Genomic DNA, 19,841 nt, shown 5'->3' on the forward strand with positions numbered 1-19,841 from the left:
AAACGAAAAAAAAAAAAACAATTTTTTAGAAAATAATGTAATAATTTATAATTAACGATGTAAATAAATTATACATACCGAAAATTAACCTCAAATCTATAAATGCACTCAAAAAACTATTCAAATCAGTTTTATCACTAATGTACCTATGATGAATGAATCTATGTACCTATATAAAAATGAATTGCTGTTCGTTAGTCTCGCTAAAACTCGAGAACGGCTGGACCGATTTGGCTAATTTTGGTCTTGAATTATTTGTGGAAGACCAGAGAAGGTTTAAAAGGTGAATAAATAGGAAAATGCTGCTAAATTAAATAAAAACAACAAATTTGTTTTCCTTTGATGTGTCCATACATAATTTCTATGAGAGAATTTACTGACGCACGGTTTGACAGTTTTGCTGTAAAACAATTTCATTACGACAGCAGGGTGCATATTTGAGGTTTGTCCTCCTCTTGCAAAAAAAAATAAGTCCAAATTCAAAATTTGGTTAAGGGCGGGAAATTTGGGACTTGAGTTTCTCTCCATAATTTATTTGACGTCAAAAATGTGTCAAGTGTCAACAGTCAAAATCAGTACCTATACTCGGCATTTAAATTCGAGATCAAAAATGTAATCAATGATGTTGCCAACGACAAATAATAACCTTTTCCATTGTGCGGGTTAAAATATACTATATTATCATTTTAAATTACAAGTGTAGTCTAAATACATATAATTAAATATTGCATAACGTTTTCTCTTTGTAATATAGCATAAAATACAGCCAAAAATTAAAATGTAAATTTATTGTGCAAACTTTGCTTTGACACTGGCAATAAGATAGAAGCTCTAAACATTTGGCTCGTCTACAGAAGAAAAACGTAAAATAATGTTTTAAGATATCTTAGTCGTAGTGACAGGTATGACTAATCGCCCCATTGATTTGTTCATTCGGTTTCTGACGTTCGTTGTGATTGAATGTGCTCGTCTTGCTTTCCCGTTGTAATTCTTAAGATTTTGTTTGTTGTCAAGTTTTCTTTATTATGTGTATCTATTTATTTTTATTTCGTTGTTGTCACTAACATAACGAAGCATGGATGGTGAGCCAGGTTAACCAACCAAACATGACATTCTGTCACCGCTGAAAAACGCGCACAACGCACTCCTATTTCTGTGTCTGAAAAGGTTATGATGATGAATGCCTTATAGACATTATTTATCATAACAGCATGTCTACAAAAATTGGCCTGAGCATCAGTATTGGTCTATTTTTTATGAAAATACGGGGCGAGATTTGCAGAAAATAAAACCACTGAAGCATTTAAGCCACCTCGTAAAACAGGCCCTAAAAAGAATATTCCAGACAAATTTGATGAAATAACTTTTTCAGTAATAAGACGAAAAGTGCACGCTTTCTTTTACAGAAGTACTACCTACAGTAAAAAGAGTTTAGTATATTAACAGTATAAATTTTATGTAAAACTTAATCAGTAATGATATTATTAGGATAGTTTGGATATTTGCTTGTATATGTATGTATGTTAGTTACTCTTGCACTCATAATTTATTTGATGTGGGTGATTAAAATATTTATTATTATTAAATCGTAAAACGAGAAAAATCGAATCATCAAACTTTTTCTGGGGACAAGTTGGCTGCGGAAAATAAAATTTATTATAAAAGTCACCAATTCCGATTCGTCAACATCAAGCTCTTCAGACTGAGAGTGAATATTAATATGGAAATTATTTATTTTATGTTTGGTAACCATTATCAAATAAAGACATTTATAAATATTATATATATATGTGTGTATTATTAATCAAAATAAGTTTATTAATAAACTACCCTAGAAAAATGTTGATAATCTCTGAACTGTCATTTTGACAATGACATTTCTTTGTTCACATTTTTGATCTCTAATTACATTTCCGACTATACGCAAAGTCACAAAATTTTATTTACTAACATAATATCACTATCACACATTCTTAGTCACAATACTGAAAAACATAATAATATTAAACTTTAATAAGAGATTCTCAATGTAAAATGCCTCAAGTGTTCCAAGTTCTACGATGCTACAAATGCTTAGTATTTCAAGTATGTTCCTTACCATTGCTTTCTGTTGAGACACCTTATTTATTTAAAATATAATGAATAAAATAAAATCAATATTTTTTCATATCATCGAAAATTTTTACACATCATATCATTTTACCGTGTTAGAGGCTAACATCTAATTAAACTAAATATGGAATATTTTACTTTGTGTTATAAGTTTAAACTTTAAACATACCTACGTTTATACGTATATATATATATAGCATGGTGTGTGTTATTGTGATGGTATCTTGTTTAGTTCGCTATATGCTACGGATGGGTATCTTTGAGTATTAATTTTAATTGAACAAACCCCTATATTTGCTGCTTTATTTAAAAAAGATGTCCATTTTCTCCAGTTGCATTGCTACTCTACTCTTAATGACTGACTATGTCTATCTCGTCCCTGGTTCATATGAGTTCCGTCCAATAATGAGGTGACTCTTCAATGGATTAAGAGACGCAGCTGTTTATTGGGCAAATTTGATGCAGGGGATGAAACCAGTTTTTGGTAATTTTAAAGTAGTAGTGTTTGTGTCGCACTAGATATGGTTTGTGCAATCCTTCTATCATGTATGTGGGTTTGAAAACTTGAATCATGTATGTGGTTTTGAAAACATGAATCATGTATGTGGGTTTGAAAACTTGAATCACACATGTGGGTTTGAAGTTTGAAAACACATTAATATATGTGGTTTTGGTTTTCAAATTTATATGTTATGGTTGACGCTTCTGATCATCTTCTGATTTTACAAAAGAGTATTGACTGCAATGATCATATATAATCAGGTGACCCTTATGTATGCTTATTTGCTCTCCTCTCCCATGAAAAACCTAATATTATAAAAAAAAAACTGTATGTTTTAATTAAATATCTTGCAGGTACACCAAACAAAAAAAAGTAATAAGTGGACCTGTAAGTTATGTGAAGAAAAACAGTCTATGAAAAGACATTATGGAATAGGCACAAACAAGGAATGTAGAATGCATGTACAAAAACTAAATATGATTCAGGGAGATCAAGCCGACGCTATTAACCATTATAGTTCGGGTGACAATGATAGTGATAACTGCAATAGTAATAACAAAAGTAATGCTCTCAATACTTTGAATAATAAAACAATCGGAACAAAAAGTAAATGGCTTGAATACATAGATGAAAATGTTGAATCTACTACGGATGAACCCATGTATTTAGAAGGTATAGAAGTTGTATTAGATGTACCAATAAAAGGCAAAAAGAAGAAATTGAATACGACTAAAATTAAATCCACTGAAAATGACAACATCTGTAATAGTTATTTGACTACAAAAAATCAATCCAATGATTTTAAGATTCATAAAGAGAATTATCTCATTCCTGGTAGTTCTAAAATAACCGAGTTAAAAGGTAATAACAAACATAAAAATTCATATAGTGAACCTGCTAGTTATATCTCTAAAGAATTAAATAAATTAAAATGCTCTAATAATTATTCAGATTTAAATAAAAATTCTATTAATAATTGTCTTAAGAGACAACAACACCATAAGGTAATTAATCCCCAAAGTGATCAGTTGTCAAAGTGGACAAAGTTTATTGACACAAGAGAAAGTAAGAAGAGTGAGACAAAGTCTCAAATTAACCGAAATTTCAATAAAGACACTGTTAGTCCAAAGAAAGGGAATCCAGCAGTTTTACCGACAAACAATCCTAGTGAAGAAAAACTGCCAAAACTACACCCAAAAGAAAATAAACAATTTGAAAATCACTCAACTAAAACTTTAAGCAATTTATTTACACTTACCAGTGATGATAATCTTGACGAAATACTAAACATCTAATACGAAGAGGACAACTGATAATTAAAATTCTATTTCTGTTCAAATACATATTTATTATTTAAATTATTTTACATATTGAAGTTTATATAGATGCCATACATTAATTTAATTTTGTCCTACAAGCATCTGGATAAACAAATGGCAACAACTTAATATTAATACATATATTATCACTTATTAACTATTCCTTCACTAAGTAAATACTGTATTATTGAAATGCATATTTCCATTATAACATAAATAGTACTAACAATAATTTATTGTTTAAATATTGAAGTTTATTCATCATTTTAAACTACAATTTCATAGCTTGTGACGGTACTAGTTTGAGAACAGAGATCGCGTCCGTTCACAATGACCTCTGATTGGACTGACACTAGTCTGTACCTACACCATCTGAACTTGAGTGAAGCTTATTCATTGAAACAAAGTCCTCCCCAAAGATCTCCATGACAATCGGTCCTGTGGTGCCCTCATCCTATGTATTCCGGCGATCATGACCAGATCGTTGATCTATCTTGTGGGGGGCCTACCAACACTGTTTCTTATGATACGTGGCCACCATTCGAGCACTTTACTGCCCCAACAGCCATCTGTCCGTCAAGCTATGTGCCCTGCCCACTGCCACTTTAGTTTCGCAATCATTTCATTCTATGGACATATATATGTTATCTCCCAGCATAGAGCGTCCCTCTGAGCGACCATGAACTTTCTCATCAGGCCCATAGTTAGTGACAATGTCTGTGTACCATAAGTCATCACTAACTACAATGTCAAATATTATTAATTGTATGAAAACTACATTCGCACACCTCCCCAGCTGGATACTACCTGTGGAATTAGCCTTCTTTCATTAAGGCTCAACTTTTTCTAAGTGGTGGCAGTGGTAATATATAACTTTAACATTCTGTGTTTTTTTTTAACTACATAAATTACTTTGATAAAAAAACAATATTATAATGTTAAACGATGCATTGTGAAGTATAAGTAAGAATTAAGCATTTATATTCACACAAACAAACTAAACACACACACAACATTCTAATACTCGATTTATAAACGTATAATATAACAGTAGGTACATTTTATATATTTAATCAGCTACTATATATATATTCGAAAATGCGAAGCAATAACAATACTGCTACATACTAAACATTATTAATACCACGGCAGTGTTCTAGATACGAGAAGTTTAAGTGTAGTCAGCAAGACAAAATGAAAAAACAAACTCTCAATATCAGAGTTATAACACGACTAAATAATCGCGTCATAAGCTTGCTTTCACATTCAACTTGTTTTGCTGACCGTCCACTAAATGAAATCATTACAATATATCTACGACTAAGTAAATACTATAAATAACTATATGAAAAATCACAGAATAAGAAGTGCTCCAAATACACATCCGAAAGTTTTTGATTGCGTTGTACGGGAAGCCCTAGGTTAATAAATGTATTGACTATACGGCAACATTATCTCTAGACCACGCTTGAACGTGAAGTCTCCTCCTGTTTCCCTTTCACCCCCTCGCGCTCGTCCTGTTGCGTCAGTACGGTTTGCAGTTCCATTACTATTAAATGTGATATTTTCGTGCCATCGCTGCTTTGTTTTTGAAAATTTCATTGTAAAGTTTTGACTGTTGTTGTGAATACTTCTATAGATTCTTTCACTGATTTTCCATAAAAAAAAGTGTGTGTGTACTTATGTACGCACGCAAGTTATAATTCTTTGGCCAAACAAAGCAAAAATCCTTAAAATTATTCCTCGTGTCAGTCTACGTTTGTAGAAAGAACAATATTGTAAAACTCTTGCAACGATGGCTTTGACAATTAATCTATACTAATATATAAAGCTGCAGTGTTTGTTTGTTTGTTTGTTTGAACGCGCTAATCTCTGGTACTACTGGTCCGATTTGAATGATTCTTTCAGTGTTGGGTAGTCCATTTATCGAAGGCTATAGGCTATGTTTTTTTTTCAAAATTAGGGATTCGTAATAAAATTGCTATTTTGTAACACAAGGTGTAAAATCGAAAACCTATTTTTGCGTGCGCTGCAACAACTATTGACAATAGAACACAATGATGTACAGGCTATAATATAGGCAATATTTTATTACTTATAAAACTATCGCGTGAATTATACTTTATATGGCAAAGCAACGTTTGCCGGGTCAGCTAGTTATTAAATAAACGAATACGGCTGTACGGGCTTGAACCCTTAGCCTATCCTAATAATGGACGAAGAAACCAAAACAAATTAACGAATGTCGCAAACGTCAGAAAATTATAGGAACCAACTTCACCCTGTTACCTTTGTGTTGCGCGCGAATCTTAAAAGTTCACTTTAATCATTTTTTCATAACGCGCCAAAAGAAGTATAACTTCAATAATTATAATAATAGTCATCATCACAACACCTTCACATCAATCAATAATACAAATAAAAAATAATCGTTGTTTATAATAGATAGTACCCTAATGATGCTTGTTTTGCACACCGTAACAAAGCGCGATGTGACGTCATCGACGTTAGGTCCAGAGATAATGTAACCGGGAAGTATGTATTTAGTGTTAAATGGACTATATTTAGTTCGTCAGTCAGAGTTAATTAATAATTTAATGAGCATATGTAAATAGTTGGTACGCTTGATAAAATCTAATTTGGACTAGTAGGTCATTATGTGTCTGCGACGGTGTATGTCTCTTGCTCTCGTGAAGCGCCGATTATAACCATTCCATCTCCAGACCCTTAAAAAATTAAACAAGGTAATTAGGCTTCATGTAATATTGACATTATAGTAGAGATATTCATTGTATTTCTTTCAAATACTTATATCATTTAGATAACTATCCTTTATATAATAGTAGGGCAATACGGATAACTGATCACCGACGCCCATGAGTTTCACCAGCACTAGGAATAACAGGCAGATGTTTTATGTGTATTCTAGAAGCCATCTCAATCCGTAGGCCGTGATCAAGGGTATTTTTGTCTCCATTATATAGATATGAAGACACAAAACACCTTAGTGACGTCAGATCCAACTACAAACTGACGACTGTCTGATGATGTCACACAGACGTTAATACATCAATCTTATAACCCAGTAGACTCCTATTACCTATGCATTCGCAATGGAAACAATTCAGTTAGTGAGCGGTCGCGGTAAACTTAATGCTCATTCTTCTCAGGCTTCTGTAGATTTATATATGACTAGCTTTTACGCGCGACTTTGTCCGCGTGAAATAGTTACTTTGGGCAGATTTTTTTGTTTTTTGGGATAATAATACACATACAAACTTCTCTTTCCGCTGCTGGCGGCGCTCTTTTACGATACAGCGGATATCCCTTGTCATTGTGGACAGTCTCTATAATAGTATTTCCCTGAGAACTTTAATCTCATCCCCATGTAGGTCAAAGTTTAAAAAAAGCTCGAACAAATACTTATAAATTATTTCTTATCATATGCCTAGTGACGAACTTACATTCAAACTTCCATCGATTTCAGAAAAAAAATTAATGTACAGAATAATAAAAAAAAAATACCGTTCGTTATAGGGTAATGTCTCCCTCCTAAATGTCATGTTGTCATCACCGTATCTTCTGTTAGAGTCTTCATTGTTCTGACCTAAAAGAATAATAAGCATATTATAAGTAAATCAAAATAATATTTTTAACACGTTACAAATTATTGCCAGTTCGATCCCCGTATTGGATAGGAATATATTGTCTATGACTCTCTTTCCGTGTGGGCGTTTGTGTAATTATTGCATAGCCAATATCTAAAGTTCTAGAAGTATTGAAATAACCAGTAAGTGCAGATTGCCCATTTTTAGAATTACTTAAGTTATAATCCTCTCACTTTGAGATGGGGACAGGCCGCCATCTTGATGACACCATTGTATCGTCAAATAGGCAGGCATAGATACACTTCAAAGTCTGACGATGCCAATGTGTGGTAATATGACATGATTCCTTCACTACATACACCGCGCGGGAGTTATGAAAACGTCGGCGGCGAATCATTAATGAAGTGTAATCGATAAAGTTAATGTACTACCATCAAACTAGTCCTATAGATTTTTGCCAAATGATGTAAGACTAAAAATTCTTTTGGATATGAATAACTGATTAGTTATTGGGTATGATTTTTCCTCTGCAATTTGTAATAGGATCAATATAATATAATTTATATATAACTGTAACATACCATGATTAGAGTGTGAAAACCTTCTACATGAAGGTCCACGACAATGCAGTAACTGTTGCAATTGGTTGTGGAAGTATTCCTTCTCAGAATTCGTTAAATATTTCGCTCTGTTTTGTGTTTCAAATGGATCTGTAAAAAGAAGGTATTGTTCTTAAAGAAAATCTGCAATATAATGTTTTTTTAAGCAAGAGGTACACAAAGGAGCTTACGGGTAACCTGATTTTAAGGAGAATCACAGAACCGTTGCCGGTGTATGCGGTTTTTTATAAGGAACCCATGTCGTATCGTCTTGAAAACACTATATCAAACATACATCTACACATGTATCAAACGAATTTAGCTCACTAAATAAAATAAGTGATAACAAACCAACAAATTTGGCCTCTTCACCAATGTTACGTATATCTTCTGGGTCACACACAACGTTACAGCAGCTGACCAATCACAGCATGCCAGTTCTTGTTACGAGAGCTTATAAAAGGGCGATGTTCGGCCGATATAATTCACTCTCGTTTTATTTCAGAGTAAGGCGAGTCAACATCTCCTGAGGATGCCTCGTTTACGAAAAAATTTTAGCGGAATTAACTCTTGAGACTCATAAATTTGGATAATTTAGCTTGCTTACCAATACGCAAATTGTAGTAGGTAACAAGACCGGTCACAAATTCACAGTAAAGAAGATTATGCGTGGAGTTAATAGTTCGCACGCAGTTGTAGGTATTGTTGGAAGCGCTCATACAGAAACAAAAAGGCCCCGCTGTCCAAAGAGGCGCTGTTCGCCAATGGTCATTATCATGTCTAAAACAATTCATCCGTTCCGATTCGCACAGCCTTTCCAATTCAGCCTGTAATGAGAAAATATTACTAAACATTTTATATAAGTAGTACTTTTTCAAGTATCTGGCTTACATAATTGGATTTAAGAAGTCTTTAGAGACAATTTTACTAGTTCTCATCAGGCTCCTTTGTACATCAAGCCGGCTAGATTATGGGTACTACAACGGCGCCTATTTCTGCCGTGAAATTACTGGGCAAATGAGACTTATCATATTATTTCTCAAGGTGACGAGCGCAATTGTAGTGCCGCTCAAAATTTTTGGGTTTTTTCAAGAATCCTGAGCGGCACTGCATTGTAATGGGTAGAGCGTATCAATTACCATCAGCTGAACGCTCGATCCTGCTTGTCTCGTTCCTTATTTTCATAAAAATTTAACAGATAAACATTATCTGTTAAATTTGTTTGTTTTTTAAAATAGATAGAGAACCACCATTTTGAGACTTGTCACAGATATTGCTGTACCTATGTAATGAATTAAATAACTCTGTAAGTACCTTTTTCTTAGCTTTTCTGAGTTTTTTTCGCAATCTTTGCTCCTTCAGTTTTCTCTTCTCTTCCTTAGCTCTTTGAGCTGCTTCAATAGCTGCGGGGCCAGGGCCTTTTATTTTCCTACATTATAAAATAAACAGGTTATATGATATGTCATGTTAAATAATTAGGATATATAGATATAGTCATGTTCGTGAACGGGCGCTACTTGTGGTGGCAGGATGATCCTGTTACCAGAAACTGCTGCATGTTTTTAAAACTAAATTTATTATATTTTTGACAATCACTAATAAAATGCTCACAAACTTACACTTATTTACGGTGTGTACTAAATAACTCTAGTTTTTAATTAATAATTTACTTTTTTTTACTTGCTCGTTTAAGGCATTAGTTTTAAGTATTTGATAGTCTTGTCACTTTATCTCATAAAAAAATGTTCCAATTAACACTACAATGACGTTCTATACATATACATGGATATATCATTCGCAGTCTTATTGCGGAACGGCTAAAGTGTAAAAACAATGTTAGAACACTTTTCTCTTTAGTCGTGTGTCAACTGTCACTGACCAAATCGGGTTCTAAATTCAACATACGCAATCTGCACTGAATAAATGTTTTACATTGCTCCTTATTGTCCAAAAAATATTTTAAACACTCGAGTAAATGCGGCAATATATAAATATATTAGTAGAAGCTTATTATGGTGTAATTTATGGCATATTTCGGCTTTGTTTTTATATGACGCGATTTATCTATATGTATAGAACGTCATTGTAACAGTACAATGAAAATACAAACGTAATGCAAGGAAAAAAAAATAGAAATGGCCTGGTATATTGAAATATTCCGGGTATTTACTCTAGTATAAAATTCAAGAAACCACAGTTCTTTTACAAAACTATCGTCGAAATGTTTAATTTGTTTATACTTAACCTACCGATTTTCTTCACAATAGCACACGTGTTTATCTTCGTTCTCAATAAACAAAGGATGTAGCCTTTTTTGGAAGATGTCGGAAGGCTTATCAAAAAGACTCATATTATTAGAGTTTCCCTTATTCGGATTCTGTTTCTCGTACTCTGAAGCATCAAACCTTGTTGGTCCTAAATTTGAAACAGTCGATGTAACCGGCTTAATTCTAGTCATAAAAGGACTTTCGTAAAGTGTTTCATTTTTCTCCAACTTATTCTGTATTTCATCTTTAAGTTTTGACGTAGTACTTTCGGTTTCCAAATTAACAGTAGTCGTTGGCGTTGAAATAAAAGAACTCGTAGTACTGCGTACAGTGCTCGTTTCTGTTTGAATGTAATTCATACTAGAAGACTGTAGAATTTTATTAAATTCTGTAGTCACTTCATCATATGCTGTTGAAATACTTTGAAGTGTTCCTTCGTGAACATTGTTGAAATCGTTATGTGTATTACTATTTATTATTACAGTCGTAACTTGTGGTTTTGGTAAATACTCCATTGTTTTTGTACGATTTGTAAATAGTTCTGTTTCATTCAATACATTAAATGTGTATATATTAGATGTTGCCGAATTCGAGTCATTTTTCATCTGTATTTCAAAAATATTATCTCTCACGTTGGTATTTTGAGTCGGTAAACTATATTCATTTGTTTGCTTCAATTTCTTTTCCAAGGGAATTGGATTTCTGTGTTTAGGTTTTAATCTATGTATTCTAGATTTCCTCACCGAGTCAGTGTTATTAGGTTCACGAATGTGATCACTGTGATCATGATTTATTATATATGATGGATTAATCGTTTGCACTTCAACTTGTGCTGGTTTACTATTCTTTAAATGCCTCTTGATTTCTTTAAGATCCTCCAGTTTAGTTCTTAACTGCCTTATCTGGTCTTCTAAGCTAAGTCTATTATTGTGCCAAGCTTTCAAATCATTATAAATAACTTGTGAGCAATTAACCGATCCGTTTTTCTCAACTTTACATTCTAGAGTAGAATCATTTACTTTAGGATCATTTTTCTGTTTGTGTTTGTTATGGTTCCAATGTTGAGCACGGCGCCTTATTCTTTTATGACCTAAATTATCTTTGGTGCGTTCATAAGCATCTAAGAATGCTTCAGTCTCTTTGATTAGTTTATCTATTTTATCTTCGAAATTCCGCTGTTCATTTTCATTTAACGTTTCGCTTTTGAAACTCAAGTGTCCGATGCTAGGATTTTCTTCTAGTATACTATCTACCGTATTAGGTTCAAAAACATCGTTACTTATAGATCTTTTACTTCTAGTTATATTCTCCTTCTGCGAGTTGACGGGTCTTCTGGCTATGTTACCGTCTGTTTCCAATCTTGTGTATACCAAACCGCTCGGTGTAAAACAAGCACATTTCTTTGTGCTCATTTTAGGCTGTGATTCGCTTACATCAGGCTGTAAATAAGTATTCATTGTGAGTTAATACACACTTACATTTATTAAATATTTCATTTACTTAGTTGTTTTCTGCATACCTCATATTTACATTTATGTTTTCTCCAACGGCCATTTATTAAAACACATTTCCATTTTCGACCTTCAGAACATGGAGCTCTCAATTCAGATTTAGTGCATTCCGCCGCAAGTCGTGCAGCTTTCCCGTTGATTAAAGTTGATTCTATTAATAATAAAATATTAAATTATCAACAGACTTATTATTATTAACTTGTAATACTATTATTATTTATTGTAATTATTGGAAAATAAAGTTATTATTATTATTATATTGAATATTATATCACACTTATTTAAAGTTCAAGAAACGGATATAGCTAACATGTCACAATTTACCTGAAAGATAACTTGGCTCATTGGAAGAATCGTCCGCGCTTAGGGCTTTCTCTAAAGTAGCTTCTAGGACTGGATTGTGACTTTCATTGCTGATGAAGGGTTCAGAGGATCTGTTTAATCCACTTACTGCAACTGTGTCCTATAAAAATTGCAGTAACATTACCAATTTGTTCTAAATAGGTATTGTTAAGGAAAAAGGCATCTTTTTTAACATAAACCTAAATACTTACGTCATCCTCATCTTCATCATCTATTTCTAAGAAGTCATCTTCGGAATCGTAATCAAAGTCAGCACTCTCGGATGAGGATTCGTTCGGTTGTGCTGTTGTAAACTTTTCGTTCATTTCTCGGCTGTATTTCTGTGCACGCAGACGCTCTTCCATCAGATGAGCTTGACTTTCTCGTCGGCCAGAACTACAAACGTTACACTAAATTATATTTTATCATGCCAGGCTCTCGAAAGCAGTAAGAAAAATAGGGCTTTTAAATTCGTTATGCCTTATTATTAAAGTTTTCTCTCGTCGTTTGAGTCGCCCTAATTATTACCTAAGATCAAGAGCTTTTGCAGCCGTTTAGAACGCTGCCCAAAGAAAGAATGCTATTCGTGATATTTTTGGTATTCTATAGAAAGCAAAAAAGTGCTCTGGATAAATTCAAGATATCCGTGTTGAGAGGATAGTACTACAAATGGGTGGTCAACGGTGCTATTGCACACTCATTTATCAATTTAATAAGTCCTAAATTTAATAAATTTTATCACATTTAAATACTTTCTATATGCTGCTACCGTCAATATTTGGAGATTCATAGTAGAGTCAATGATTTTTCTGGCAGTTTTGAAGTGAAAAATGTGTTTAGGCGCATGACCTATTTTATTCAACCTGCGTAATAAATAAGCTAACGTTATAAGTACAGATAATATCAATAGTTTTCACGAAAGTATCTATACTTGATTCTGCCCTGTAGTTATATGCACAAAGTGTTGCCCTAAAAAATGAAGTTTTAATTTTATGTACTACCTACACGTAATTTAAAAACTTAAACAACAATATTTAAGTATTTAAAATATTGAGTATTCACTACAGCCTGTTTTGCTCAACATTTCGAAAATTTTAAAATAACAGTCATATTATTAATTACTTATCTTATAATAATTGCTTTCTTGACATCGACATATTTTCGTGCTCCCCTGCTGTGTTCAGACACAGTTTAGAATTAAAATTAAAATCGTTGTTATCGTTGCCCCAAGTTTAATTAATTTCATTTGTCTACATCGATTGTATCAATGCGCATAATCAAATTAGTTACTTGTGTGAATGTTTGCGTCTGTGTCTTTTTGTTATTATTGTACTAGCTGACCCGGCAAACGTTTTGCCATATAAATTGTATTGATCTTTCCCTTGCTAGTTGATAAGAGATGGCGCTAGTTGTATTCATTAGTAACAATCACACTTCTTTTATATTTTGTATAATTCACCCTATAGTTTTATAAATTATAGCCTATTTGTTATTCTGGTGTGTAAGCTATTTATATTATTGTAAAGTTTCATCAAAATCTATTCAGTAGATTTTGCGTTAAAGAAGTTCATACATACATTCAGACATACAAACTTTCACATTTATAATATTAGTAGGATTTGTGAAACATGTGTTAGGACGCATCTATATTTATATTTTGTATCTCTTTCCTATATTGTTCAGTTCTTGTGATGTGTTTGTTATGTTTCCTTGTAATAATAAATAAATTACTTCTCGGCCACATTATCTCTAGACCTCCCTGGAACGTGATACACCCACCTGATTGCCTTTCACCCCCTCGCGCTATATGTATGGTTTGCAGTTTCAATACCGTTAGGTACCTACAAGTCGTGATATATTCGAGTTATCACTGATTTCAAATTTTCATTAATACGTTTTGACTTTTGTTGTTAACAGTTCTTTAGTTTCTGTTGTTCTGTCTCGCTATAATAGTTAGTACTTACTGCCAGAAAAATAAATACTTTTTTTACTTAAACCAAATTATTTCATTAATTCTTCATCATTATAAAAATAATAATCAGCATCACATCACAACATCTTTACATCAATTTATAATACTGAAAACATAAATCGTTGTTTATGTATTAATAATAATATCCTAGTCATGCTTGTTTTGTACACCGTACCAAAGCGACTATGTGACGTCATCGACGTCAGCTCCAGTGATAATGTAACCGGCTAGTATATTTGGACCAAAACGATGATTTAACTTTTGATAGGCCGTTTTTGACGGGAATTTCCAGCAGGGCGGGGCGGGGCGAGGAAGAAGGTATTTATGAATAAAATTGTGACTTCAAAGAAATTTCTTAATGTTTTGTTCTCAGTTATAATCAGTATTTTTTGGTCATTTTTAAATAACTGTATGAATCAGGCCTTACCTTTCAACAAGAAACGTGTCAGGCCAATGAGCTGCAGCAGCGCGTCTTCTTCTTGGCTGTAAGAGTGGCAGTAACGAGCGACCATCCATATGAGCCGCAGGGTCCACTCCTCCCATATCGAGGAACGTCGGTGCCAAATCTATGTTGAGCACAATGTCATCCACGCTGAAAAAATAAATTTGACACACTTTTACACAAATTATCTTGACGTAAACTAGGCATGGCCTGTACTATGGGTACAAGAGAATGATATATTTAATACAATATACTTACTTAAACATACATAAATACATATTAACATCCATGACTCGGAAACAAACATCCATATTCATCATATAAATGATTGCACCTACATGGATTCGAACCCGGCACCTCTAGCCTGACTTAGTCAGGGTCACTAACCATTCGGCTATATCGGTCGTCAAAATAATTCAATACAATAAACAAAAGCTTTAAAAATGATGATAGTTGATCAAAAAACATTTAGTTTATCAGTTTTTGAAGTGAAACCTCTTTAGGCGCGACTTAGGGGTAACCCAGAATTTTTTTCTGACGGAAGTAACGCTCAGTACAAAAGTCAATCAAATATTTTTTTTTAAAACGTTATAATTTAACGGTTTTAAAAAATATTTAAAATTGCTCAGTAATATTTTTTAAAAATCTCCAAGAGTATTGTTTATTTATTACTACTATTGCAATAAATAATATATAAGTTATCTGAAATTTTCTGATATTCGTTAATTTGTTCATGGTTTTTGTTTTACGTTTCCATTTATTAGGATAGGCAAAGGGTTCGAGCCCATACAGCCATATTTGTTAATATTCAATAACAACGTCATACTTATATGTGCTTATAATAATATAACCTTCAATTTCTTATTATCTTAATTAAAAAGCCGAGCATGTTGAACTTCTTGACAAATAAAAATACATAGCAATCAATCGAGGGGATCTGCACACCGATACCACAAACAAATAAACTTCAATAAAAATTTAAAAAAATCTTCCAACCCCATGGAAGACTACGACCATAACCCTCCAAAGTTAGAAAACTCAATCATATCCTCAAAAGCCCCGAAAAACTTAAACCGTCAAATAATCCCAGAAGTCAAGATTATCACTTTACATAAATAACAAATATTTGAAATAGGTAAAGGTAATAAATCTTACACAGTCCCGGGTTCCACTCCAGGCCCTCTCACCAAGAAGGGCACTCGGATATCGAATTCAAAAGGAAAACTCTTGCCTTTCACCAATCCAAACTGTCCTAAGTGGTAACCATGGTCAGAGGTGTAGACAAGATAAGTGTTATCCAACTCTCCTAGGGCTTTTAATTCCTGGTACACTCTGTCTACTGCCTGAAAAAAAACCATATTTGTATATATCTGTTTTATTATATTTTAGGAAATAAGATGAAGAATTTTAATTCCACCTACTGAAAATTCACAAACAAACTAACATTTAAATAATTAAGCTTGATATTAATTTGCTTCTAAGAATAAATTAAAAATAACACAAAGACTAATATTGGGCAGAGTAAGGGACGACGCGCACTTATTCAGCTCCATTCGCGTTTCGCTGAACAATTTTGGTCACACTTATACAGCTCTGCTTCTATCAGCTGCGTACGGAACTTTAAATCACGTCTGCACTCTTCAATCTTTGCGTGCATAAAGATTACGTCAAATCAATGCAGGAACAATACAGGTCGCAACTTGTCAACAAGGAGTCGCGAACCATCCCTGTAAAGAGCTGTTCCGCCGCATTCGACGGCGAACAGCGCCGAATGCTCTGTATAGCATTCGCATAATAAAAACACCTTTATCCTCATTTTATGCTGGTTTGCCGCGAAAGCAGAATGGACGCGGAAAGCTGAATCGACGCGTACACGTCTCCATACAAAATTGTTGTTTTCTATGGACAAAAGCTGAAAAAAGCTGAATAAGTGCGCGTAGTCCCTAACGCCCTCACTCGCAAGGTAAGTAACTGCACAAGGTTGCAGCGGAAATGTGTCGACACCAGGGATACGGCGCCTTTTGTAGATATCTTCACCCACTCCTCCTATTACTTTTTATAATATAGTGATATCTTAAATACGACAACCAGACAAACATTTCAAAAATCACCAATCAAAAATATCCTTTGCATACTGACAACTGCCCGCTGACGTCACGAAGACGCTTATGTTAGAAGGTGAGTCCCAGTGCCAACGCTCGGGGTGAAAAGCCGATTATACAAACCGTGATTTACGCCCGATTTCAATACTCAATGGCAATCCTTTAGTCGGAATCCATGGCTTTTTTGGTTTTGTCTCTTCAATTGATGTTGACTATGGACTATAATGGTATTTTCAAGATTGGTTTTTCTGTGAATATTTCTATATAAGTTGACATCAATTCCAAACTTGCATAACTTAATATGAAATGACCACCGTAGCGAAAGCTAGAAAGCAACACCAGGGACAAAACAGAGAAGCATTACTAACCTTTATGACGAAAGTCACTCTTCTTAAAGATACGTAGAAACACAAAAAGAAATTTTGTTTCATAGTTTGTTAAGGATGTGGAAGAAAATTACTTGAAAACCACAGGCATATCAATCAAAGAATTATGTAATACGACGACGTAGACTGTGACGCCATCTGCCAATGAATACTTAGAAATATTTACCATGTCAACACTCTGCAGTGTTTGCAGCCGCTTGGTCATTAGAAGGTCGGTGAATTGTCGGTGGATTGGTTTCATTTTATCCGTAACCCGAAGTATCCATTGTTTGTCTGGATTCGGTGCGAAGTCGTACGTAGGCGTACTGAAAAAAGAGATAAAATATAAGAATTATTAAATTATGCTCATATTATGTAGGAGACCTGGTTAATCATTCTGAATATTAGAAGAAAATTATTTAATTTTCACACTGATTAGGAAGAAAAATAAAGTTCTGTGTTTATTATTGATTTACTACTTCACTGCCTGCCCTTGCAGCTGTGCTGCATAGATCAAGTTATATATGCGTTTTGACTTTTCAAACACGCATGACGTGTTTATAGCACAGTTAATAATAATATGTGGTAAATTTTTCACAAACTTTGTGTTCAATCTTAGCACCGATCACTACCGTTAAAATTTGAAACAAATACTCCAAGCTTGGTGGTCTACTATATCGTGACATTGGCTAAATTGTGGTTTATCTTCAAAAGGAGCCACAGTTGGAAGAATAGAATAGCAGTGAACATTAAATGTTATACTATCAAACGAGCCCTTTAGTACCATATCTGACTATTTGGATCAAATAACATTAATGTATACCTATATATGTGCGCTTCCTAAAATCACACACGAAAAATTTTATAACACGATTATACAACATTTTTGTGAGACATTAATTACACCCTAGAATTTAATAATCAAGCTAAGGTTTTTAATATCCATTCTATCCCTAAATTTCCGCCGGAAGACGTCCACTTCTAGACTGCCTCCCCCAAAGATCGCCATGACAATCGGTACTGCGCTGCCTTCATTCAACCTATTCCGGCGATCTTGATCGTTGGTCCATACTATGGGGGGCCATCCTACACTGCGTCTTCCGGTACGTGTTTACCATTCGAGGACTGCCCCAACGGCCATCTGTCCATCCAGGTATGTGCCCTGCCCACTGCCACTACAGTTTCACAATTATCTGGGCTATGTCGGCAACTTTGGATCACTTACGGATCTCCTCATTATTGATTCGATCTCGTAGGGAAACTCCGAGCATAGCGTTCCGTATGTCATCTCTGGCAAGACGCACTGGTTAAAAACCTTCGTCTTCAGACACCTTGGTATTTTGGACGAGAAGATTTTATGGGGCTTTCCGAACGCTGTTTGTAATATGTATCTAATAATGATATTCGTCATGAATCTGTATGATCTAAGAGATGGCATAGATAAAGTAATACCAATCTATCTAGCTGCACATTCATTCTGTTACAAATTTAAATTGTGTTAGCAGTTTAAGAAGTATTACATAGATGTCCTCAGTGTTGCCATAGGATAATTGTTGCAGATGTTTCTGTTTTCTTTAGAGATTTCTAAGAGACAAAATGTTAACGTTACGTTTATGGTCTAAATCTGACCATATCCTGTAGACCAAGCACTAGTATCTAGTGACTAGATGAACCAACGAACAATACAAAACGTACTGCTTCTAAGTGTCTTAAAAATAACCGGTAGCTTCATAACCACTTTGTGCAAAGCAATAAGAAGTAATATCACAGAGTAAATAGTAACACATATTTCACTAATTACCTACTGACTACCTTAATAGTTGAATAGAATAAAAAAAAATAACAAAAAATCAACCGACTTCAATCAAATCGTAACTAGAATTAGATCAATTAATTAGATTGTATAAAAATACGCAATTATTTTTATACTTTTTAGTGCATATTATATCTATTGCTTTGAAATAGTGTTTTTGTAGTCGGTTGTTTTTTTGTTAATTTATTTTTTATTTTATGTTTTTAGTTTTAGAGTTTTAGTGAATTTGAAGTACACTAACTAAGTAACAATTCAATCATGGATTCCGTAATCAGAACCTAACCAAACTATATTTGAATTATATCCTTTCCAATAAAAAAAGAATCATCGAAATCAGTTGGCGCGATATTGAGTTATTCGTAAAATCATCCACTTTGCTATACGTATGTATAGCAAATTTAAGACTTGTATGGTTTTCTCATGGATGCCACTGTCAGATCTGGACCAAATTACAATGGGACCACACGGGAAGCACCAGCTTTCAAATAAAAAAAGAATTATCAAACTCGGTTCACCCAGTCGAAAGTTTTGAGGTAACAAATAAAAAAAACATACCGACGAATTGAGAAACTCCTCCTTTTTTGAAGTCGGATAAAAAAGGTACGCGCGTATCGGTGAGTGATTGACAACCTATCGCTTGTCTACCTCAATTATTCCGCGCGACTGTGGGTATGATTTCATACCTAAAGCTAAGAGTTACGCACCCCTGGTATTATATTTTCTTTATTAATTGTATTTTTTTAAATATTATTCGCGTGATAATTGAAGTATTTAACATAATAGATACGTTCAATACAAACCAGTAACTAAGTTAAAATCAAATTAACACATAACAATATTAGTAAAGGCAAGACCCGTAATTATACAGCCTTTTATAGAATCTAATG

At 33.7% G+C, this 19,841-nt stretch overlaps 2 protein-coding genes across 2 annotated transcripts in view; one reads left to right on the top strand and one right to left on the bottom strand.

Moving 5' to 3' along the window:
- Positions 1-1,919: 1,919 nt before the first annotated feature.
- On the top strand, positions 1,920-3,953 carry LOC126971241 (MRN complex-interacting protein). Its single transcript, XM_050817438.1, has 2 exons — positions 1,920-2,085; positions 2,968-3,953. The coding sequence occupies exons 1-2, from the start codon at positions 2,035-2,037 to the stop codon at positions 3,907-3,909; spliced, it is 993 nt and encodes a 330-aa protein (XP_050673395.1). The 5' UTR covers positions 1,920-2,034; the 3' UTR covers positions 3,910-3,953.
- A 6,432-nt stretch (positions 3,954-10,385) lies between these two features.
- The window catches only part of LOC126971225 (extracellular sulfatase SULF-1 homolog), a 124,242-nt gene continuing 114,786 nt past the window's right edge, over positions 10,386-19,841 (bottom strand). Inside the window, exons 6-12 of the mRNA XM_050817403.1 lie at positions 17,329-17,467; positions 15,830-16,017; positions 14,660-14,824; positions 12,473-12,656; positions 12,243-12,381; positions 11,927-12,069; positions 10,386-11,846 (exon numbers count right to left, since the gene is read on the bottom strand). Coding sequence (XP_050673360.1) covers positions 10,386-11,846; positions 11,927-12,069; positions 12,243-12,381; positions 12,473-12,656; positions 14,660-14,824; positions 15,830-16,017; positions 17,329-17,467 — 2,419 coding nt within the window. The remainder of the gene's footprint in view (positions 11,847-11,926; positions 12,070-12,242; positions 12,382-12,472; positions 12,657-14,659; positions 14,825-15,829; positions 16,018-17,328; positions 17,468-19,841) is intronic.

The sequence above is a fragment of the Leptidea sinapis genome, chromosome 23, assembly GCF_905404315.1.
Source record: "Leptidea sinapis chromosome 23, ilLepSina1.1, whole genome shotgun sequence".
Lineage (NCBI taxonomy): Eukaryota > Metazoa > Arthropoda > Insecta > Lepidoptera > Pieridae > Leptidea > Leptidea sinapis.

What these genes read in the sequence shown, in the direction of transcription:
- LOC126971241 (XM_050817438.1), top strand. Translation starts at nt 2,035, where the DNA reads ATGCCTCAAGTGTTCCAAGTTCTACGATGCTACAAATGCTTAGTATTT. An exon ending in ACAAATGCTTAGTATTTCAA is followed by an intron (nt 2,086 to 2,967) that starts GTATGTTCCTTA and finishes AATATCTTGCAG; the next exon opens with GTACACCAAACAAAAAAAAG.